The sequence below is a fragment of the Sylvia atricapilla genome, chromosome 1, assembly GCF_009819655.1.
Source record: "Sylvia atricapilla isolate bSylAtr1 chromosome 1, bSylAtr1.pri, whole genome shotgun sequence".
Classification (NCBI taxonomy): Eukaryota; Metazoa; Chordata; class Aves; order Passeriformes; family Sylviidae; genus Sylvia; species Sylvia atricapilla.
In genome coordinates, this window is record NC_089140.1 from 4,721,400 (window position 1) to 4,746,026 (window position 24,627).

At 48.2% G+C, this 24,627-nt stretch overlaps 2 protein-coding genes across 2 annotated transcripts in view; both read right to left on the reverse strand.

The window, feature by feature from the left end:
• Window positions 1-5,454, reverse strand: part of XIRP1 (xin actin binding repeat containing 1) — a 19,495-nt gene extending 14,041 nt beyond the window's left edge. The window contains exon 1 of the mRNA XM_066313992.1: window positions 5,422-5,454. The gene's annotated coding sequence lies outside the window, so the exon portion shown is untranslated. The remainder of the gene's footprint in view (window positions 1-5,421) is intronic.
• The window catches only part of LOC136358812 (uncharacterized), a 19,230-nt gene extending 3,779 nt beyond the window's left edge, over window positions 1-15,451 (reverse strand). Inside the window, exons 1-4 of the mRNA XM_066314860.1 lie at window positions 15,324-15,451; window positions 14,034-14,088; window positions 12,294-12,698; window positions 11,452-11,533 (exon numbers count right to left, since the gene is read on the reverse strand). Coding sequence (XP_066170957.1) covers window positions 11,452-11,533; window positions 12,294-12,698; window positions 14,034-14,088; window positions 15,324-15,451 — 670 coding nt within the window. The remainder of the gene's footprint in view (window positions 1-11,451; window positions 11,534-12,293; window positions 12,699-14,033; window positions 14,089-15,323) is intronic.
• Window positions 15,452-24,627: the final 9,176 nt, after the last annotated feature.

The window sequence follows — 24,627 nt, forward strand, 5'->3', positions numbered from 1 at the left end:
GGCTCCCACCACCAACCCCAGTGAGCTACCCAATGCCTGAGTCACCTATTAAAAAAGGAAGCTGCAAGCTCAGCACCAGTCTCCCTGGTCGCCTGGCCAACCACATGTCATCAGCTGTGCTCCCAAAATCAGCCGCCCTGAGCAAACACAGCCGCTAAGCAAAGCCCTTTGTGTGGCTCCGGGAGCTGGGGGTTGTGTAATGGGGTTGGGATGGGGCTTGCACAGGGATGGAGAAACCAGAGGGGAAAGGGTGGTCTGTGGGGCAAGTTCTGCCAGGTCCTGTCCTTTTCCATTGCTCACTGATGGGAGCAGCACTGCAGAGAGCAGCTCCTCCTGAATTCAGCATCCTCCATCCTCTCTTGGTGTCTGCTTGGCTTTGCTGCTCTGCAGGTCAGTTCTGGGTTTTCAGTGTTGGCTGCTGGGCCTGGCCTGGAGCAGAGATGTGCTGTGGTCTCATGCCTTGGCTATGCCACAGCTCCACTGCCACCAGACATTTGGTGCATCCCATGGTGCAGGACCCAAACCCAATTCTCAGAGGAGCAAAGAGACTCATGTCCTTTAGCACTGGGGAAGTCAGGGCAGGAAAACAAGTGATTTCTTCAGATAGTGAAAGCAACTTTCTATTCTGAGGGGATGGAGGTGAACTGACAAGGAGGTGAACTGCTTTGTGGCTCTCTGGGCTGGTTTCCTAAGAGTTTGGGACTGGCATTCCCTCCTGCCTGGGATCAGCCATGAGTTTTCCCCATCAGACAGTCACTACCAGCTCAGCCTCCTGACCCAGGAGGGTGTGACACTCCTGTGTGACTGGACGTGTCCCCAGTACCACCTGCTTGTTGCTGCTGCTCATCCCAGTGAAACATTAGCATCTCACTGACCTGTCCCAAAGCTGGAAGCACATCCCTGCAGACGGGGACCCCATTTCTAAGTGCCTCTACCCTTGGATGTGGCAGCTGCATGTGCAGAATCACATCTGTCCCATCCTCCTCCCAGTTTTTCTCCCCAGAGAATCAGTTCCCTGGCAAAAGTGACTCCTAAATACCAACACAGGCTGGGCTGGGGGAATTTGCACGGATGGGTGAGCACCCATAAAAGCTGGCTGGGAAACCAGTGCTGCTGCTTAATCCAGGAGCCAGGCAGCCCATTGGGGGTGCTCAGTCAGTGGGGAAAGGTTTAAATCTCTGCCCTAACCCCTCTGCCAGCAGCCCAGGTCCACAGGGAAGCTCTGCCTGAGGGGACACATTCTGAGGGAGGTGTGGGAAGCAGGGCAGGCTCCCTGCTGCCCCAGTTTGGAGGCTGCTGAAAAGGTGAGTGGGTCTGGGATGCTTCAGTGATGGGTGGGCAGGGAAGGGTAGTCCTGGGATGGGGAGCATTTGGGCAGGAGAGAATCTCTATCTGTTCCTCATTGCCCTCATGACCCACTCAGGAGGCTTTAGAGAATGTTAAAATACCATCTGTTTTGTTCTGAAGGAGTGGGGAAAAAAGGTGAGACAAAGAGGCAAATGGGAGCATTGATGAAATTTGAGAATCTAGCAAAGAGTGAGGAGCAGTCATGCTCTAAAACACTCTGCTCACCCTCACGGGTGCTCCCTCCTGATGCCCAGATCACACTTTGTTCTCTTTTCAAACCGCAGTACTTTCTCTCATTTTCAGCCCTACAAAGGACTGCGTGTGTTTGAAATTCAAGCTTTTGATTTCTGCCGTGGATCGGCCCATTATGTGCCAGAGTGGCAATTGTAAACGTGTTCTTTTCACATAGAATTCATGTGGTTTTTTTACTGTTTGGGTCCAAGAGTACCTGGGTATAACTGTATGGGCTAGGAATCAACCTTTAAAAGTAAGTATTGAGATTTTCTCATGCTCACCTACCAGCTCAGATGTAAGAACAGCACTGATTACAGTTGGATGATTAATGAAAATCACACAACTTAACGAGGCTTTTTTTTTCCCTGATTCCAAACTTTCATGAGTACGCTTTGTCCTTTCAAATAAATTTGTCTAGCATCACATACAATAGATCCCTGATTTGGAGGTGGGGAGCACTGATGGTATAGAACATAAATGTAATGACTAACACATATCAGATAAATAGAAATAATTCCCTTTTGAAAGGGTTTAAGAGAGATTTTGCCCTGTCTGCAAGCAATATCTTGCAATTATTAGAGGAACTCTGGTACATAGAGTTAATAGGTGATTTCTGGGGTGGGAAATGGGCTGAAAAGAAAAGCATTAGAAACAGAGAAAGGTGCTAGACGAAGAAATAAAATAAAATAATGTAACTAAAGACCAGCTGTGTTGAAGAGGAAATAAGATTTAAACGATCATTTCATTAGCATTAGGATTTTTCTACTAATTATAGTAAAATAATTAACGATTTTCACATGTATAAAGTTGCATTTGCAAATCTGAGAGGGTGGGAGGTGGTGGGGAAAAAAAAAAAAAAAGTGTCTTATTTCCTGCCCTTGATTTTCATAATCAGATCTCTTTGCAATTTCCAGCTCCTCCAAACTGAAGGTTCATGATCTTTGATCACCTCTGCAAATGTTTTTGGCTCTTTAGTATCAGCTGGAATGTCCTTTGCAGGAGCAGCATCACGACCCCCCCAGGTAATTTAAAGAGCTTCTGAGAAGAGTTGGGAAAATTTAGCCTCAGGCAGAGCCGAGTATCTGCCCCAAGGCAGCTCGGGGCTATTTCTGGGCTTTGCAAAAATCCAGGAATGTGGAGGACTCTATTCTGGGCACCCAAAAAAATGCCAAGAAGCTCTGCTGAGAGACAGCTGCGAGTGGCACTGCTCTTTGGGGACATGGTCTTCCCGCGTGGGCCAACTGCTGCGGGCTTGGCTTTCCTTGGGGAGGTTCCAGCATCCCTCCATCCTCACCCACGGCTGGGTACCAGGGGCCTGGGGGATGTGGGTGCAGCCCTGACTGTGCCCTCGGCACTGCCCCGCTCTCTGTGTCCCTCTGCAGAGTTCATAAAGGGTTAATAAAGGCCGAGGGGATGTTTAGTGGCTGTCCCCTGCTCTGTGTCACCGGCGGTGTCCAGCCCTGCCCGCTGACACATCGTGGGTCACGCCCGTTCTCGTACCCTCCAGCGACTCTTTATCTGCTATTCACAGAGGGTTTTTTTCACTGGAATGGTGATAAACACCCTGTTTGACATCCATCCCCCTGCTCCTCCATCTCCCCTATCCCACCACCAGCGCTGCTTTCATCCCTAACCCTCTCCCAGCACCTTTTCCCTCCTCCTGAGATGCAGTGCAGCATCTCAGCCTTCAGAGCCTGGAGTTCAGGATGGTCATTCATGATAACAGCTTCCCTCTCTCTAAAACCCACTTCCCCACACTCAGCTCCCCGCTGGAACAGCCTCAGCTTGAGGAGAGGAGAGGGCTCTTCTTGGCATGCCACAAATACCAGACCTTTTAAGGGAAGCCTTCTCTCACCCCTCGGAAAAGATCCCTTGGGAATGTGCGCGCCCCGTGAGCATCCCCAGCCTCACACGCTGCCTGGGATGCAGGGCCCAGCTGGGACCGGGGCTGTGCCGTGCACCTCTCAGCATTTCTTTGCCGTGCCATGGTGTTTACGTGGGGGCATTGCAGGGATGCCACGTGCCCTTGCCTTGCTTTTCTATTCCTGTCCCGGTGTTTCCATGCTGCTGTCGGCTCTTTATCGCCGGCGGCCAAGAAAACTTAGAACTGTTTTGGGAGAAAGAGTCACACCCAGAACCAATTTAGCAGTACCCTTTAAAGAGAAAACCCCGAACCCACTTGTAGCTGCTGAGATTCTCGGGAATTTCCATTTGTTTCTGAGTAAGGCAAATTGCCAGCGAAAAAATGGGAGGGGAGAGAAATGGTTGGCTTGAAAATGCAAGATACTAATAAGGTACAGGACTTCAAGGAAAGATTCCTACTGCTCCGTTCAATCCCAGTCCTGGGACTTTCACCAGTGCTAAAGAAGGATTTTCTTCCTCTTACTAACAGGTTTAGGGCATCCTTGCCTGGTTCCCCCCCAAAAGGAAGCCTTTGTATCCTGTAAAGTACTGCGTCTATTCAAAGGTTGAAAACAGCCTTTGCAAGATATTCCTACAAATTTCCACCCATGCTGAATCTCTTAATTGCTACTAGTGAATCATTTCCCACTTTGCCTGAACAAGAGTATAGATTTTTATATTTTGCCTCTTCTCATGAAGTGATATCTATAGCTGAGACATAGAGAAAGGAAGACAACTCCACCTTCCTTTGCTTAAATCCCTGTTTTCTAAGAAAAATCTAAAAAATCTAAAGTTATTTCACTTTTTTTTTTTTTTTACAGAGATTTGAGTGAAAACTGGACACCTGGAGGGAACTGGGGAAAGCCACAGAATTTCTGTTATTCAGATGTGAATCTCAGAAGGAAATATCGGCCATCGACAAATTCATGAGCTAGAAGAAATTGTGCTTTCAGGACCCCTCAGGACTGAGGGGCATCCCCAGGACCTGAAGTCCTGGCTTTCCTGGTGACCACGAGTCAGCCCTTAGAGCCAAAAGGCAAATGGATAATCAGGTATGAGACACACATGCACACAAAGGGGCACATTTCTGCTCCATCTTAGAGTGAGGCAGGTTTTTGGAGTGTCCTTCCACACATGAGAGCACAAACAGGGAGTGGGGTATGGCCACAATAATGCTGCTGACCCCACAGGCTCCTGAAGCCCTTGGTTTGGCTCAGGGTCACAAACACATTTTTCAACCCTCTCTGGAGACAGAGATTGAAGAGAGAGGGAAAGAAATTCCCTCCTTAACTAATCCTTCCCTGCCTCCTGCTCCCTAGGGATGTAAGATGAAGCAAAGTTCATTTCCTTCTGAACAGTCCATGTTTTCCTGCCTACCCACTAGCAATCCTGAACAGGGTTTGGGGTTGGAAGGTGTCACCTCCACCCCCAGCATCCCTCTGGCTCAATTGGATCCCACACAGATTCTTTCCCCTGTTTGTGCTCAAAGTGATCAAAGTCATAAATAACAGTAGCTTGTTGGTTTTTTTTGGTTTGTTGGGTTTTTTTTTTTTTTTTTCTTTTTTTTTTTGAGAAAGGAGACACTTAGATCTGTCCCCATGAATTTAAGCTTCAAATCTGGGATTTTTCAGTATTTTAGGACAGAAGAAAAGCACAGAGTTACAATGCTCTGTTTCTGTCTAGAACATGCCCAGGTGCCCTAAACCATGGTTTTGAACCAAACCAACGCCACCATACATGGAGCAGACCTACAGCACAGAGCGGATTTACCAAGATCTGGGCCAGCAGAATAAAACCCATGGCTTCCCATGAGCTGCAACACCACTTTCACAGCTTAAAACACTAAGCATCCTCCTTTGCCCTGCATTTTAGGATCAGTCTGAGGTTCATTATCATGCAACGCTTCACCCCCTTCTAATCTTCCCCAAAATTACTTACAGGGAGGTCTCTGTAGTCCCAACAGATGAGTCGTGTCTCAGACAGCCCCAGTGGAAAACCAGTGTGAAACCCAGGGCCAGGCAGCCCTTTGTGTATCCCAAAAGGAGCCCTGCTCCACACCCCACACCCTCGGTCCTGTTCACTGCCTCCCAGTGGTCTCTGCCTGCTGGTTTTATCTCAGACTGCTGGGCTATGTTGAGAGGATGAACCACTTGGTCTATTTTTAGGGGAACAGCGAAGTTGCTCTTCCACCAGGCTGAGTCAATCATGAGTCCCTGCAATCCTGCACGCGGGTTGGGAAAGGCTGGGGGCCCTGGCTTATCTTCAGAATTTATCCATTCAAAATATCCCTGGTGTAACCTGGTACGGCATGGGGATGCATCCAGGCACTGGTGCCATGGGGAAGAGGCATTTCCCTGACTCACTGTCATGTCCTCAGGCTGGGATCCTCACAGCCAGGCCCCCCCCGTCACCTCTGGCCACAGCCAAAGTTTTAAGAGAAAAGCTGGGAAGGTGACAGGCCTCGTTATGTACATTTTTTGCTTCCCTCTTTTCTCATCAGGTCCAGTATTTCAGAAGCAGGAATGAAAAAAATGACTTTGGGAAAGTGACTGAAGAAGGACAACCACTCCACCTGCTTTATGGTCAGAGGGGAATTCCTCCTGTCATTGCAGCAATGTGGTGTCACAGGTAGCTGCTCTGGGAACTGTTTGGAGAGGGATAATAATAAAACATTCAAACCTGGAGGACTCTCCATGTTCAGCTGGGCAAAGGGTGCTACTTTTAACATGTTAGTGGTGGGTAAAACTCTGTGCCAGAGCTGGTGATCCTGCTTGGCCAAGGTGATTTGTAAATAAAGACATAACCAAAGGCTCTGGGGGTGATTTTCAGAGTCCAGCTTTAGCAGGCTGGGAAACCAATTTGACTGATGTACCCAGTGATATTGAACCAGGCCCAGCTGTTCTCTCTTTGGTTTGCTTTTCTGACACCTTTAGAGAGTGAATATTTGAGAACGTCACCCAGTGGCAATGGAAGATGTGCCAGAAGGCCCCATCACCTGAGATAAAACACTCCATGCTCTTCGTTGCAAAGGGCCAAGCAACTGATGCTGATTTTCCAGTTTCACACAATCCCAGAATGGTTTGGTTGGAAGAGACATTAAAAATCATCCAGTTCCCAACCCCCTGCCATGGACCTTCCTCTAGGCCAGATCCTCAAGGCCCCATCCAATCTGGCCATGAGCACTTCCCGGGATGGGTCATCTACAGTTTCTCTGGGCAATCCATTTCAGTGCCTCACTACCCTCTGAGTAAAGGTGCTTTTTTTTTTTTCTCTCCTCTTTTAGTTTTAAATAATTCCCCCTTGTTTTAGTTTTAAATAATTGCCCCCTCTCACTATGTGCCCATGTAAAATGTTCCTTTCCCCTTTTTTTCATAAGCCCCCTTTGAGTACTGAGATGTTTAAGTTTTTTCATGCACTTCTCCTGAACAGTTTTGCTGGACTTTTAGAGGGGTGTTTGGGGGGCTGCTGCCCTTTCTCTTTTCCCTGTGGGTCTGCAGGTGTCAGGAGAGGATGCTGCACATCACCCAGGCTGCAGCTCAGCATCAGGTGGGATTTCCTTGCCAACACCACGTGGCACCACATCCCATCACAACATGTCCAGCTGCAGTCGAACATCTGTTTTCACTGAGGCCCCTGGAAGGGCCCAGCTCCTCCCTGCTGTAGCCCAGTTTCCTTCACTATCCTGCAGGGCTGGGAGCTGCTGTCCCCCTGCTGTCTGTGTTAAGCCTGCTGCCTCTGGAGTTCATCACTCCTCCTTCTGATGTGGTCTCTGCCTTCTTTGTTACTTCCCTCCATAAATGAGGATCAGAAAAAGAGCTGTCAGGAGGGTGACAGGAGGTCCTGGATGGGCAGCCAGGTGGTGGGGCAGAGGGCTGGGGGTGACAGGGGCTGTCAGCAAACACACACCTGCTCAGGTAGCACCAATGGCAGCAGTGTCTGCAAACACAGCAGCACGCTGAGAACTGAGATATCTTATTTATTCTGTGTGGATGGAGGGACAGAAATGTGGGAGGTGAAGGGCGGAGCAAATCAGCTCAGTCAGCAGCTGGCAGTGGGTATTTGTGTGTCATGGCAGGGACACACAGGGGGTGTGTGTAAATGTGTAAATCTGTGTGGAGCTCTGTTTTCATCTGCAAAATCTGTGTGTTCCGTCTGCACACACGGCTGCCTGTTCACACTCCTGCCGTCCCTCTGCACCCCTGGGTGAAGGACCTGCTCTGCTCTGGGCTGTGACTTCCACGTGTGTCCCCATCAGTGCCCCTGCAAACTCCTGCAGCCCTGGGAGATCTGAGCCACCTGACAGCTCTGCACAGCTCCTGGGGAAAGGGTTTTGTCCTCCTGTCTGAAAGACAGCGACTAATTAGAAGGCAGGAAATGAGAAAAAATAAATCACTGAGGCACTGAGTGTGTGAGGGGAGAGACCAGCAGCCCCAGGGCGTGGAGCAGAGGGCAAACCTGAGCCCTTGGTTGGGATGGGGAGGCTCTTGCTGGAAGCCCAGTGAAGGGGCAGGGGGGTCTGAGCAAGGAAAAGGCTCTTTAGGTTGGATTGAGTGAAAGCAGAGACTGGGGCTTGCAGGAAAAGCCAATTAGGAGGGACAAGCTTGTCTGCTGTGATTGTTGGCAGATCTCGGCCAGGCTGCTCAGCAGAGGCTGAGCTTTCCCCTGCCCTCCCTGCGATCCCGTGTGCTCCCACGGCATCGTCCCCCCAAAATTCCTGTGATCCCAGCTCCCCTAACCCATCACAGGGCTGGGAGAGGTGACAGCGGATGGGTGGCACGTCCTGCTGCCCCTTCTTTCTGTGATGTGAGATGTTGGAGTCGGGGGGCAAGATGGATTTCGTGCTCAAACACCCCAAGTTTCCCTCCTGCCCGAATGGCAGAGGCACAGAGCAGTGAGAGCTGGACAGGAGTCCTGACATTCACCTCCTGCTTGTCATGCCCATGAAAAGCAACTGCTGAAAGGCAAATGAGCTTTCAAGGATGATTTTGACTGCAGGAGCCTCTATCATGGCAAATGCCGGAGCTTCCTTGAGCTCGGAGGCGTCTCTGGCATGAGCACAGCCTGTTTTATCTTAAACCAGCATTTCCCCCCGCCGCCTGTCAGACCTTTCCAGTTCGCTGGCGATGTTCTCTCGCTGAGCAGCGAGATGCAGACGGCGGAGCTCTGGCTGCATAGCCCCGGGTCACGGCGACAGGGCTGGTGACAGTCCCCGCCACCTCTGGGGCTGCGACACGGCGGCCGGAGCATCCCTGCGGAGCGCGATTTGGGGACGGAACGAGTCGGTTCCCTTGTCGCTAGATGGCACCGCACCCCCTCGCAGGGGAACGTGGGGATGCTGCAGCCAGCGGGGGATGGAGCCTCCCCTGCCCAGCAAACCCCGGAACCAAAGGAGAGTCTCCCTGAGGGCAGGATGGGGCACCCCACTGCTTCCTGCCCTCTCCTGGCTTGGAAAATTCCCCTTTTGTAGAGGTGGAAATGAACATGAGTGGAACAGAACAGAATAGGATAGGATAGGATAGAATAGAATAGAATAGAATTAGAATAGAATAGAATAGAATAGAATAGAATAGAATAGAATAGAATAGAATAGAATAGAATAGAATAGAATAGAATAGAATAGAATAGAATAGGAGGGGTTTGCAGGTGGGTTTGAGGCTGCCTGGACGCTCTGTAATTTGCAGTCACCTCAGGCTCCTGTTTCATCTTTGCACAGGGGTGACATTCCTGTGTGCCCTTCAGCTGGAAGCTCTGGATGATGGAACAGTGTTAATACACACGTGCACAAACCTCTTCCTTGGCCACAATTCCCTCTCTCTGACTGCCAAAATTCATCTAGAAGTTGTTGATTTTTAAATCCAGAGTACTCAGAAGATTCTACCTACAATAAATTAGCTGGTGCCTTCTCCTTTTGAATATTAAAGGACTCAAGCTTTCAACTATTTCCCTCTGGGAAAAACGATTCCTTGATTTGCCGTTTTCCTTCCTAGGGAGAATTTTGTTCTGCTGTGTAAGTCTTCCAGTGCTCAGTTTAATCTCATTACTGCAGACTGCAGCCACTTGGACCTCTTTAATTAGTGACTTGGTGACATCTTTGGTGGCAGCTTCCTCTGGATCATCTGATATAGCCAGGGTGACCAGGGGCACAGCCCAGCTGCTTTGGCTGCCTGGGAATGTACTTTTCTAAGGAGTGTAAAAGCCATTCCCTCTGTGCAGTGCTCAGAGTGTCTGTGCAATGCAGCAGTGTCTCAGATGTGACTGTGTTGTGCCTGCAAAGAGATGCAGCCACTGGTGCTTTGACTTTTGGTGCAGTTATTCAGCTCCAAAGTGATGTGTTTGCTGATAAGCCCAGCTCCAGCTAGCAGAGCTGTCTTGGACACTGCCAAGCTGCTGGCCTCCATATCAGACATCCCAGCCCCTGAGAAGTGTTATTTTGTGGCTTCAAACCACTTGACACTGCTTTCCCCATCCCAAGTCTGGGATGTCCCCTCCTCATCCTCAGGAAGGGCAGCAGGGCTGTCCCTGTGGGGTGGTGGAGACTGCCACAGAAGATTTGCTCTGGTCACTGCTGGGGCTCCTGGAGCACCAACATCTCTCTCACTCCATGGGAAGGATGGAGCACAGCACAGGTACAGCCTTGGATACATCTGGTCTCTGAGAGATTTGGGACAGCTGGCTCCTGGACTTTTTTAGGAAGCATTACAACTCCAGTCTCTGAGCAAATCCAGCACATACCTCAGTGGAAGCTGTCGTATTCCCAGCTCCCTGGATGGAATTGCCTCCCCAGAAGGACCTCACACAAAGCCCTCCCAATGAAGCACATGAAGCCATGGCTATTACAAGGCCTTTGAGTCAGGGTGTAAGGCTCTAAGATAGGCCATGATTCACCCCTGGCCAGCCAGAGGAAAAGACATTCCTGGCCCTGGAAAAGGCACACAAAAGTGTGACAGCGTTGAGTTAGATAGCCTGGTGACATCATGTGCTCTGATACTAAAAAAAAATCCCACCAATGTTGTGGAAACCTCAGCTCCATCATTTGTGAGAGACTTCTTTTCCCATGCACTTGGGTAATTAAATACAGGGTCTCAAATCCAGGCAGCGTGTGATCCTTTTTTTCCCCCCTCTTGTGTGAAAGGCAAGAAAGAAATTGAAAGAAAAAAGAACAAATCCTAAATATGCGGTTTAAGGAGACTGTGGATTCCTGATCCAGGGCCACAAATTGTGGGATGGTTCAGTGGTCTCTAATCCAGTCATTATGGGATTTTTGGAGATTTGTTTTTTTTTTTCTGCCTCAAGTCAAACAGCAAAGTTTGGCAAAATTCAACCATTTCCCATTGGATTTCTCACTCTTGACAGATGCCTCTTGCCTTGAAATATCTCTGACCTGCTTTAGTCCTGATGATATCATAACATTAGGGATCACTTACATGCCCTATCTTAAGCCAAGGATGACTCTCCCTGACACACCACTGCTGCCAAATTCAAAGAGGAGCCCAGCCAAGGCTCCTTAGTTAGGTACAAAGGAACCTCTCCCTCTTCCTCTCCTCAAGGCTGAGGTGCAGGGAGGTATTACTCATCCCAAACTAAACATGGACGCATTTCTGCCTTGGTATTTAATAGCAGCTATTTTTAACTGCTGGGCTAAGAGCACAGGGAGAGGCAGCATGGCTCTGTGGACTCATCACTGGCCCAGATCCCGGCTGGGATTTGCCAGCTCTGTGCAGTGGGACTAATCAGGGCTGCAGCCAAGGGGTGGTCTGCTCCCTGTGCTCCCTATCCTTGGCCACATTCCTGGATGTCCAGTCCTGGCAGGACCCGCATGTCCCCAGGCAGCATCGCCTGGTCAGCATCTGCTCTGGGGTTCTGTGGGAAATACAACTCTGTGTAAGGACCAAACACACCCTTCCCAGCCCTGTAGAGGTGGGAACAGGGTAGCAATGATGCCTGGAAACCAAAATAAATCCTACTCACAGCTTCTGCCCGTGGCTGAGTCATCAGCTGTATCTGGCACCGAGGAGATGATCCTCTGCCTGTCCTGGGACTGCTTCCCCTCCTGTGTGGGAACAAGAGCAGGGAAACAGGTAAATTCTCACAAATAGAGGAGAGGAACTGCACCAAAGCCTGGTGTGGGGGAAGTGACAGCACCAGAGGCTTTCCAGAGCCAAAGGTGGCTTTTTATTCCTGTAGGACCCAGCCTTGGCTTTGCTCTGTTCTCTCCAAGGGCTGTGCTTCACAGCTTTTTGGTGCTCCCACTCATTTCCAGAGCTAAGAGGTATTTTCTCCACCTGTCTTTGCCTTTGGGGACACCTTTCAGAGACAAGATTATCCATCCATTTCCTTTATCAACTCCCACAATGAGTTGTGTCTCATTTTGTGTCTCAAACCTGGTGGTGACTGGTGTTGCTCTTTGCTGCCCTCCCAGTGAAGGACCAGTCCCTCATGTGGGCTGATATCATACAGCAAAGAGATGAACATGCTGATTTCTGATTGGATTTCATCCATAATTAATATTCCAGACGATATCAACATGGTTGGTATAATTTCCCATGGTGTAGGTCTGTCTCTAGGCTGCTCATTCCTACCAAATCCTTCCCTCCAAGGGAAGGAATAGTTTGTTGAACATCTGACCTCTGCCCTTGGTGCCATTAAATCACCCAGAGCTGGATGGCACTGGCCGTGAATATCCACGGGGAAACCTGTCCCCTGTGCCTGGGGATTGACATCAGTGGGTAATGAATCACCCCCACAAAGTCCAGGAATTTATCAGGATAAAAAATACCTCCAGGGCCTTTTGAAGAAGAGCTCCTACTGACCTTGGCAGCAGACTCCTTCCCTGAGCTGGTGGCAGGAGTCCATGGAGCCTTCCTCTGGATGCTCTGGAGAGGGGAGAGGAAGGCTGGGTCTCTGGGGGGTTTGCTCTCCATGCTCAGGGGCTGGATTGTTGTCAGGATGTTGGTGTGATCAGCCTCCCTCTTCCTCAAAGGGCCTTTGGGAGATGGTGCCTCCAGTGGAGCACAGTGTGAGTTCTGACAGTGCGGGGGAATTTCAGAGCTGGTCAGGAGTCCTCTGAAATTCCTTGCTGGAGCAGAAATCTTAGGGATGGGAACAGCCTCTGTGGGCTTGCTTGGGCACACGTCACAGGGAGGACAGCGAGGTAAGGCACAGTTTTTCCCCACTGGAGTGGCATTGTTCTGTGGGGGATATCTTGCTTCCATGAGCTAAAAAAAGACAAACCCAAACCCAAAACATTGAAATAGCTTATAGTATATAATTTCAATAATAAATCATGTGACATTTTTATTTCCTGCTCTTCTACTTCAAGCATCACATCTGTCAATTTTCTAACTTAGTGGAATGAAAGAATATCCCATCACTTTCTGTGTTTCTCGGAGTAAATGTCAGGGACACAATTTAAACTCTAGCCTTTCTTTGAAGTGGTCAGGTTTCTGTTTTGCATGTTTCCAGTGAATCCTCCTGACTTGACAATGAACATGCAAAAAAAGCCTTGGAGCAAGAAAAATATGGCCAGTGGTTGTCTTCCCTCTTCAATCATTGCCTTATTCCCATTTCTATCCTCCTGCTCTATGAAAACGTGTTTCCAAACAGTGGGAAAAAAACTCCTTCTTTTTCACTCAGTAAGAAATCTCCAGTTTCTTCTTAGAAACCTGGACTGAAAATAAAAATGTTCAGATTCTGCCTTTTGTTTAATTAGGTGGAATTCATCTTTCTGTGGTCATTTTTAGCAGAAAAGCGGGATAAAATCCAGAATATCTGGCTTCTGGTGTGATATCTTCTCTGTTTTATTCCAGGTTGTATGAGGCCCCTTATCACAAAGTGGGGTCAAATGAGTAAACACAGGGCTGAGAACTGCACATTATGCCAATGAATTTGCAATCAAAATAGGAGGAACACTGGCAGGTGGGAAGTGCCCTTTTGCCATGATGTGAGAACAATAGTCACAGCTTCTGGCTGGGGGAAATTCCATTTAAGATGCCGAATTGCAAATCCCTGAATGCAAAATCTACCTATGAACTTGATGTCTAAAATCCCATTACAGTAAAAAACGCCAAGAAAGTGCTGGAATGGTGGAGTAGAATGGCAGAAATGACACAAGCACCTAATTTGAGAAACACAAGGGCAACATCAAAAAACCTCCAGCTGGTGGTGAAGGAGGGCAGAGATGCCCCAGAGTCAGCCCTACCAGCCCAGTGTGGCTCTCTGGGTGCCTTAATGACTTTCAAGCCAGTTCTAAATCCTCTGCCAGGTCCTTCACTTCTTGATTGTCTTCTATTAGTCTCTACCTCCACCATTTTTCTCCCTCCACAGCAACCTGAATATTGTACATAAAATTTCCACCCTGGAGCATTCTATGCATACCAAGCCATCTGTACATGCTAAGAGGCAGTTGGATCTGACCTGTCCTGGGCTGTCCTCAGAACAGCACCAGTTATTGCAGAAAATGCTGAGTGTTTATTTCTCTCTCATTGCCAAGAACTGGAGCTTTATGTTGTGAGGACAGCCCATACCAACAGCTCTGAGCCTTTGGCTCTCACCTTGAGATGTTCTTGCTTGGTCATGTTTTTTTCACCATTCAGGATGCTCTGGTATCTGCAGGGAAGACAGGAAATGGTATCTGAGTCTCTTTTCAGCCTGAATTTATTTTTTGCATATTGTGGACAGGCTCTGCCTTCCTCTACCCTCTGGAAAATATCAAAGCCAATAGGCTCTAAAGACAAACTTGAAGAGTGACAGAGATGTGAGCAATCTCCCAAAGAGGACTGGTTTTAGCTCAGGGCAGCACTGCCAGAGCCATTGTGAGCCCTCTCCTCCCAAGCTCCATGCAGAAGTGTCCCTGGAGCATCCATGTCCCCGGAGCATCCATGTCCCCACTGCTGGGGGATGTGTTGGGGGTTTATGTTACGAGGTGTATTCTTGCACTTTGCTGATTTATAGCTTGGAGCTGGAGCCAGGCTTTCCAGAAGGTGAATTTATTCAGCTTTAGCCTAATGTAAAGGGATTTATCAAGTCAGTACCTGACCTAATACAACACAAGTGGTGAGTGAGACCTTTGCAGAAGAAACCACCTTCCTTCTGTTCTTGGGGAATGCACTCTCAGTTTCTCCAGAGACCCTGGCAGAGACATGGCTATTTACAGTGGAAACCAACCAATTTTTGGGATATTTGGAACTAAACTGTCCCATGGGGAAGTTCAAGAGACAGACTTGACAGCTGCTCTGTCACTCTTACATGGTGCTTTGGGTTCTGTTCCTAATCTCGTTCGCCTCATTCTTGGCAGCGTTTTGGTCTGACCTCAGTTATGGGTTGTAACAAGAAGAGAAATCAGCCCTTAAGAGGCTTGGGCTGAAATGTGACTCCCCCTGGAGCCTTTTGGTAAGAGACAGTTGAGAGAAACCAGGAGGGGATGCAGTGCCCATACCCCTCTTTCCTCCCCATCAGCTCATCTCTCCGGCATTTGCTCTTTCCCTTGTGGCACCTTACAAACTACCCAGATTAAAAGCTTTAATTGTCCACCTGGGATTGCTCCAGTCCTCGGGGTCAAGGGCAAATTCCTCTGTGTCATTTTATTTAGTGAAGCTTGTCGAGTGTGTCTGGATTTTAAATCAGGACTTGTCTTCCAGGACATAATAGTGCACTGGAAATACAGAACAGACAGGAGCACCTGTGACAGAAAACACGCACCTCTCACTTGAGACCTGACAATTTGGGATGCTGTGCTTGGGAAAGATCATATCTGAGGGAGATCTGTTTGTTGCAGAGGTGGAGAGTCCTCCCTGGAACCTTTTGGATCTGAGGTGAACTGCAACCACAGGTTTAACACCCACCTGGCAACCAGTTCTGAGACAGACACAGCTTTCCTCAGGAGAACTGCCCTGAGCTCTGGGTTGCTCCTGGGAGAATGGCACAGCGAAGGGAAGGACTGAGCTGGCCTCAGCTTCTCAGCTTTTTCCATGTTTTCTGTCTGCTGGCATTGAAACAAGAGAGCAAAGGTTACGGTGCTGGATGTGAAGACTCAGGGAAAAGAGGCCAAAAATCAGTGGCCATCTCCATTCAGGGGAGCAGGCCATCAGGAAAGGGCTGGGGAACCCTGTGCTCAAAGTGCTGTCTTCACAGATATATCTGCAAACCTCATCACTGAAATTCACTTTTGAAAAAAAAAGAAAAGGGTTATAGCAGACAGGAGATAAATTAAATCACACTTAATGCAGGGAATTGGTCTTTTCTGCTCTGTCTACCACTTATTTCATTCTCTGAGACCCCCGAGTTCATCTCTGTGACAGTGAGAGACTTGAAGAAAGGAAAGACGTGAAGAAAATTAACTTTAAATAATTTAAAAGTTATTCCATGTCATTTGCATTTGCATCATTAGTTAAAATTTTCTGATGTTTCCAGTGTCACATAGACCTGAACCAACTCTGGATTCAGACAGTTACAGAAGCTTTAAGTACCCCTTGGCCTCTTCTGCCAAAAATGTTCTTGTTTTCCAGACTTAAGCAATGTGCAGCCGAAGTCTCGGGCATTGTATTTGCAGTGACTGATCTGACACTTGGTAGTACATTAGGTCATCTGGGGTTCATTTTCTGAATGTAGACAGAGCTCTGGGGACCTACAAGTTATATGTAATTGCTTTTTAATTACTGACACAGACATTTGAACTATGGGATTATAAAGTACTTGTATTTACATTTTGAAAGTATTTGTTCTAAAAGCCACGATGCTTGTAAAAAAAAAAAAAAGGTTCATCAGCAGTTTCTGGCCTGAATATTTTTTCAGTGTCCAGTCATTGTCCACCCACATTTGGGTGTCCACTTCTAGATGCCCTCAAAAGGGACAGATTTTTGGGGGGATAGGAATGTCATTGAGCAGCTTGTGAATATCTGCTTCCCTTCTCATGCGTGTTAAAACATCTGAAATAAAGACCAGAGGGAGGGAAATATATTTCTCACTAATTGCTTTAAAGATTTCCTATTTTTTTTCTGGTTTTCCAGGTGATTTTCCATGGTGTTAGAGAAGAGACAGATCTTTTAGATCACAGGCTCCCACCTCCCACAGTTAAGGGGTTGTTTCTCATTTTTGTGGTGGTGTCTAACATTAAACAATTCCAGGTTAAGGGCCCTCCAGGGATTTACTTTGTGGCAAAATGAGCCTGTTAGGAGAGCAGTATTCCCTATCCCTCCTTTCCCTTAAATACAGACAGTCAAGGAAAATACCCTTCTCAGCCCACCCTGAACAGTTCCCACAGCCAGCACAGCACCCCTCTAGCTGCTAAGGGTTTACAGGGATTTTTCTGATATTAATTCATTCCATCTCCTGTGATCTGGGAGGGGGTTTTTTTTGTATAAAAATCACTTACATGCTAGAGCGCTTCCCTCTGCCTGAGATCTGCCATTTGATAGTCTCCTTGGGGCTCTCCAGCACCACGCTGCTGACTCCTTCCTCTGTGCAAGAGAGGAGGCAAAGTCCCTTGGCAGAGCTGCAATTAAATATTAAAAGCTGATGTGCAAGTGGGGATGGTGCTGAATTGGAGAGCTGAAGAGAGAAGGAGATGAAGCCTCCTCCCTCCTCCTGTCAGCTTTCTGTCAATTATTGAGGCCTCATTCCTCCCCATAAAATCAGCAGAGGAGTTCAGATCCTGGCTGGGGCACCCACAGCCATCTAGACCCAAAGGTGGTGTCTGATTTAGGTGGGAAGCTGCTGGAATCTGTGTCCCCACCTTGTTTCAGGATCAGCTCCACTGTAATATGGGGATTTTTAAATGGATGCTTCTGGCACAGGTCATACACACATGCTCCAAACTAGAGAATGTTTTCAGTTCAATTTGTGGTTTTCTGGACTTTGTTGGGGAGGCTCTGCAGGAGCTGCAGGAGAGGACTTCTCTCTGGTGTTAACAGCTCCAGGGAACACACTGCTCCTCCTGGCAAAAATGAAAGGCAGGCCAGAATCCAGATGAAATGAATTGAAATAATTCACCATTACAGGGAACAGAGGGCAGGACCCTCTGAGGAGGTTTGATTTAGCCAAAATCTAAGTTTGATTGAAGTCAGAGTCTGGCAAAAGTAGCCTCCTCAACCTCTCAAAAAGCACCATGGCCACAAAAAGAGCTGCTCTTCAGTTAGCAATAACTGGGTTAAGGTGAAGTTCTCCCTGGGATTTATTCTGTTCACGCTGGAAAGTTGACCAAGCAGCAAAGCCAGTGCACAAACGAGAGCAGAACACTGTGTTGGTTTATAATGAACAAGAAAAGCTACACTTAACATCAAAAACTGGAAAATAATTTACCCAGAAATGACCAAGCTAAGCAAGAAACCTTTGAGATGGGAAGGCAGTGAGTCAGGGCAAGGCAGAGGTCTGGATAAACAAATGGAGTGTCCGTGTCATTGCTGTGGGAAATAATAGCTTGCACTTCTCCATCTGTTCTGATTCAGCTCTTTCTGGAACAAACCTCCTTCCTGAGCTTTTATTTCAGCATCTAAAACAGCTGAGATGCACTAATGGCTTTAATTCTCTGTCCTGTGGATAGAGACAATTTGGTTCCCCATGGTGGACTCTGGTCGTGGTGTCAGCCGTGTTCCTTGCAGCAGTGCCTAAGACCAGCCTGGAGCTGAGCCCTGGCTTTATTCATGCTCAGGTTTGTGCCAGATGTTCTCCCAGGGTCTCCCTGAACTGATGGACAATTCAGTTCTTGCAGGACCGTGCAGGATTCATGGTAATGGGAAAATTCCAGTGACTGCAGCAGCTGCTGGATTATCAAGAGACAAACCTGAGGGAGGACAGAAGGATTTTAATTTTGTGGGCAACCCAAAGCTCTGAAGCTGGGATGCATCCTTGATAGTTATTTATTTTAGTGGAGGAGGATTTGGCTGCCAGAATGAAACAATGAGCACTGCAGTCCTTCCAATAGTGAGTAATAGAGGCTGCTAAAAGCCTCGTGAATTATTTTGGGGACTACTGCTCTCCAGCTCCTCTCTCCATAAAAGGGCTGCATGAAACAATTCCCTGCACAGCTCCGAGGCACCCTCACTAGATAAAGTGTGTTTTGAAACTGTTTTTGCCAGGATTACAGAGCCTTAGGCTGATTCCTCGGCTACTGTCACTGCTGGGGGCCTTGCTCATCTCACAGAGATTTCAGCCTTCGCCATCAGCAGTGCTCTGGGTTTGTCTGTTGGCAAGGATCTGTGGGAAGATGGGATGGAATTCTTCATGCTGAGATGTTACTGGGAAGAGGGGCCTGAATCACATTGATTTGCCTCCAGGTAGCAAATCAAGGCAGTGGGGGACTTGATAGAGGATGGAGGGACTGGATGTAGCAGTCCCAAAACCAACTTTTCTTCCCAGAACCAAGGAAGGGAAATAATCACTCTTGAAGACTCCTGGGGGTTGTGTCTTGCCCCGTGAGGAGCTGGAAGAGATACTTTGAAGAAACTGGAAGCTTTGCTGGGATGTGATTTTTCAGCTTCAGCAGTTCCCTTAGGTAGAGGAGAAGGGGTAAAGAGGTGCTGTGAGGATCATCCAGCACCTCTGTGCTCCCCAAATGCTCATTCCAGCAACCCTTGATATATTTGGGACACAGATTTTGTTCTGGCTGCTCTGCTCCTGTTCTCCAAGGGAAGAAAAGAGTTCAGCACTGACTGTACCTCTGGAAGGACCTTTCCAGAAGTCCTTAACTCTAATTAAAAACTGGTGGCTGAGATAGAAACAGCAGCCAGCCTCAAATACCTTCTCTGCTTCCTGCAGAAAGGTGGGAACATCCACGTTACTTATGTTTGTCTCTATCCTGATGACACCTGGACGGAAAAGGCAACTGAGAAGTTTTAAGAATCCAAGTTTCCTTTTCTCTCCTCTAGTGACAAACAGCCACATCACACCCTTTTCCCTCAAACAGTGGGAGTTTCCCTGCAGATTATGAGAAGGGTGGTAGAAAGTCCTCCAGATGCTTCCACAGGCAGCAGATGATGCCAATTCCATGCTCCTCCTTCGGGTCACACCTTCACCATTAAGGACCACCCATCCTTCCTCGTCCTGGGATTGCATCCCAGGACTGCTCCAGGGTATTTTATTCCAGACACTGAGGCCTCACTGTCTGCCCAGGACATCTCCTGATCACTACACTAAGAGCAATAAGCTCTGCTTTTTTGGGATTTTGTTTGCTATAGTCAGATATTCCGTGGGGAGCATCCAGGCTGGAAGGTGGGGTTTGGTGTCTGGTTCCCTGCTGAAGTGCTGAGCTCTCCAGTACAGACATGGACAGGGATGGGCAGTGCTGCCTCATCTTACCTGAGGCAGGCAGAGGGAATACTGGCAGGGAGCTTGGAACTGGGAGCTACTAATGGTTAACACAGACAATTATTTTCTAGCTGTGTCAAACAGACTGACCTAAGCCCACAAGAGATTTGTGCTGACCAGACAGGGACAGCAGTTTACATAATCACCTCTCTTTTTTTTTTTTTTTTTTTTGACTTTCCCCTCCCCAGTTGTACAATGTTGTATTGTAGCTGTATTCCCACTAAAAACCTGTGTGCTCCTCTTTCTTTCCTCCTCATGTGCCCAAGTTTGCTGCACACAGATTTGTACTCTGCTTCTCAGAGGAGTGTGAGTGGGGATGGTGGGGTGCTAGCAAGCATGAGGGAATAAATCACTCTGGGTGTGAATAGAGATCTGCTCTTTGTTATAAACAGATTGATGCATAAATGACTTTCTGAAAAATACTGATTGTGATGTTTGTTTCCTCCAGATTTGATCCCCAACCAAGGAATTCATAGCAAAACCAGCTACAAGCAGTTGAGGGAAGAACCAGATTTTGCACTCTTTCCAGCACATTCTCCACATTTTTTGGGGGGTGAGGAGAGCCATTTGCCTGTGTGGCCTCAGGGCTGGATGTGTGACTGCACAGCCAGATTTTAATCCTGCAGCTGAAGGCCCTGAGCAGCTCTGGGGAGATGAAGCTCCCAGAGCCAATTCCTTTCCTCTGGTCTGCTGAGCAGGGCTCTGCACAAGCAGTTTGCTAAGGATGGGTGCATTAAGGGAGGAAAAAAATCCTTGCAAAGTCTCTGGTATTTTTTGCTCTCCCTCTCTCAGCCTTCTTCTTCTGGAGACTATCTGGATCCTCACACTCATTTCCATAATTATTGGTTTCATGTTATGTAACCCCCCCCAAAAAAATTATCTATTAAATGCACATGTGGAACTAATGGGGTTTATTTGAAAAGACCTCTCTTTGCATTTGCAGCTGGCACATTTCTTGGTCCATTTTAATGAGTTTCCACAGTCGTGGCACATGCTGGAGAGAGGCCCCACATGTGCTCACCCCGTGCCCCCTGGGACTGTGGGGCTCCAGTTTCACCCCAACATGTAGGAGCACAAATGCCTGGTCTGTGGGAAGCTGCAAGAACCTTCATGAATCCACATTCCCTTTGAATATTCCCTGATTGCCAGGTTTTTCTTCTATGCAAGGTGGAAAGCTTGGATTTTTTTGGGAGGAGCTTTGGAGTTTGTGATGGCAATTTCCACTTCAAGAAACACCTGGCTTCCCCGAGGAAATGAAAAAATACAAATTTTGAAGTTTTTTGGACTCCACTCTCTCAAGTTCAGGTGGTGGTTGAGTTGCAGAGATGGCCAAGGATGTAGGGCTCAGGGTATGGGGACATCCAGCTCCTGTTTGGCCTCAGTAGGTGAAAATGCAGCAAATCCTCCTTCAGTGGAGGCAAGATGTGGCTCAGTGTTACCACAGACACACACTCACCACCACAGGGTGTGTGAAATGAAGTTCATTCTGGACTGCAAAAAATAGAACACTGGTTCTGATATAAAAAAAAAAAAAAAAAGGAGAGAAGGCTTCTGTTGTCTTTAGTTTAGAGTTTTAGGGCCTGATTTTGAGAACAACACTGGCACAGCCTGTAGGACCTGGCAGGGTTTGTGAGTGGATAACACCCGGAAATGCTGCCCAAATTTGACTGTCTCGTGGTGCACAGGACCACGCTGAGGGACAGCAGCAGGTCTGTTTGATGGTTTTTGGGGTTTGATTGTGTGGGGCTACACTCAGACACAGCCTCCACCTCCCCAAGGACCAGACCTGGCCTCGAGCAATACTTGATGATGTCCCTCCTTGCCACACCAGAGCATCCCCCTCTGCGTGAAGGAGAATTAAAGAATCATTTAGGTTGGAAAAGACTTTTGAGAGTGTGAAACCCAGTCATTAACGCAGAACTGCCAGGTCCACCGCTAAAATGTGTCCCCAAGTGCCACATCTGCACAGCTTTTAAATCCCTCCAGGGCTGGTGACCCCACCACTTCTCAGGACAGCCTTGTTCAGTGCCTGATAATTCTTTTGGTGAAGAAATTGTTCCAACCACAACCTCCTCTAGTGCAGCTTGAGGCCATTTCCTCTCATCCTATGATGATGACCCATCATGACCCATCTCCCCAAAATGCTGCTGCTTAAACTCCTGCTTTGCCCTGCTCCCAGGTGGGATCTGTGCCCATCCCCATGGCTGTCTCCATCTGGGGGAATCCTGAGCTGCATCCACCCCTCCTGGATCCACTGATTGACCATGGGTCTCCCATGCTGATATTTGGAAGAGGAACATCAGCTTTCCCCCACACAGCAGGATTTCTTCTGCCACCATGTCTGTGGGTCAACACCCCAGACTTTCCTGAGTTGCTCTCAAAGTCAAATCCCCTTAATTTCTCCCACACCTTTCCACAGGTAGAGGTCACATCCCCTAAATCTTCACTCACTTATCACTGCAGGGAAACTGCTTATTTTTGTGGAAGTAAGGAAGAAAAGAAGGAAAGAAAGGAAGAACTAGAGCTACCTTTAATTCTGAGCACAATAAACCCATGCAGCTAAAAGCTGAGTGATTCTCCTTATGCTGAGTGCTTTGCTCATCCCTTTTCTCAAGGGAAAACCTCATCTTTTCAATCTTTAGTGTATAAACCATCACATCCTGGCTGTATGGGGCTGCAGTGTCCCTTCGGGCTGATCATGTTTTTATTTCACAGGTTTTTCCCCAGGAAAAAGGGGTGATTGCCTGTGATGGTTTTATGAAAGTGTTTGGAGGTGGATGTTCCTTCCACCCTCTTTCCACCCAGCAAAACGCGAAACCGCAGATTGTTCAGGCTTCAGTTTCTCATTGAAAAGTATCTTTTTTTTTTTTTTTTATTCCCCCCCTGGGAAGCTCTGAAAATTAAAACCAGCAAAAATACATTTCTTGTGAGGAGGAAATATTTCCTGGCTGCCTCTAAGACACCACGGGGGCTCTGTGTGTGTGTCTGCAGACTGCACAGTGTGCATACCCCGTGCTTTTGTACTCTTTGGGCAAATATGGGCCAAAAGCCACACAATATAAGGCATATTCCATTTTGTTTTAGGGCCTGGAGCGTACACACTGCCCTGATTGATGCTAAAGGAAGGGGAAAGGCAACAGCAGCCTCTCAGCATCCCTGGTAAACACGCCCTTGGGCACAATCTGCAGCGTATTTTTGGGTTGTTTGAAAAGAGTTGCAAAGGTTTGGTGACCACAACTGTGTATTTTTTTCCCTTTTCTTCCCTGTGCTTGGACTACAACCTCTGGGCAGCACAAACTCTTGTACCTGAAAATGCAGAGCCAGAGGAAAGGGAGCAGCTGTGGGAGATCTGCCTGCCAGCCCTGACCACGAGCCTCGCAGCAAAGAGGTGAAAAAATCTGCCAAGATCTGGGAATGTGAGCGGGGCTGATCTGGGTGAGAGGGAGCTGCTCCCCACTGCAGCCAAGGAGCAGCTCAGGTCCTGCATCACTGCACTGCTGCTGAAAGCCCGGCAGCAAACCCTCCTCCCCTGGTCCCAGGAGGAGGAGAATGTGTGTTGCTCCATGGCTCTCAGCTGGGTCCAGCCCCCGGTGCAGCTGGAGCACAGAGGGATCCAGGGATGCTGGAGGGCTGGGGCACCTCCCCGGGGCCCGGCTCACACAGCCCTGCTCCATCCTCAGCCTCTCTCCAGCTGGCCAGAGCATTGGCAGCTGTCACTGCCTCCCTCCTGGTGCGTGGCTGGGAGCAGGCGAAGGGGTTTGGACGAGGGGATGGGGAACGGGGCAGAATTGCATCATTCTGCCATGTGCCAGGACTCCAAACTGCTCATGTCAGCCTAAAATACATCTTTTTTTTTTTTTTTTTTTTTTTTTTTTTTCTTTTCCTTCCATCAAGGTTAGTTTGACCTTCAAGATCAGACACCAGATGGAACTGTAAGGTTGAAAGGTGCAGAAGTTTGTTTTATTTCGCAGAGGGCTGCAAGGGCTTACAGGCTATAGGTGAACTGGTTGGGTATCAGTTTTATTTCACTTTAATGCCTGCAAGTCCTCACGGAGGAGCTGTATTCCTGAATCCCATGTAATTATCTTGAAGGTCTTCACATGCCAACCTTGTGCAACTGTTAAGGAATAGATCTGGTTTCATATCTGCATGCATCTTTGGAAGGATGCAAATAAGGAGGGAGCATTTGCATACCAAAGTAGGCTCCAAGTGAGATTTATTCAGCATTATTATTATTGTTATTATTAACAGTGGCGTGCTTCTGCGAGTCTCTGGAAGGCAGAAAAGGTAAAAAGAAGAGATTGCTCCCGGCCCTTCTTCTTCTTTCTGTAAATAGATTTGTGAAGCCCGAAACCACCCAGCCCGTGGTGCCACCATTAACTCAAAATACAGAAAGTGCTCTCTGGAAATGGTGCACTGAGGGATTGGGGAGGTGCCTGTGAGCATCCCACAGCTGCCAAACACAGGGAGCCCCGGGGATGTGCCCACCAGGAGACAGAGTCTGTCTGCAGCCACGTGTGGACATATGGAGGAGTGTGTTGGCAGGCGTGTGCAGCCTGTGCCCTCAGGAGCTTGTCGTGCCTCTGACAAGACAAAACCCCCTCTGGGATATGTGGGCTGTTGATGGAGAGCAGTCAGCGAGCCCAGAGCACTCACAGCAGGGGGAAGGGTGGGTTTTCTTTCTGCTCAACCACCACAGACTTCTGCTGTCAGCAGCTCGGGGTTACCTGTGGGCAGATGCTGTGGATAAATAAAGCCCCAACTACAGAGGCTCAAAGCCCTGATTCACTCTCCTTTCTCCTTGCTTGTGACTTCTGCATTTCTGAGCTTTGTTGCTCTGTTTAC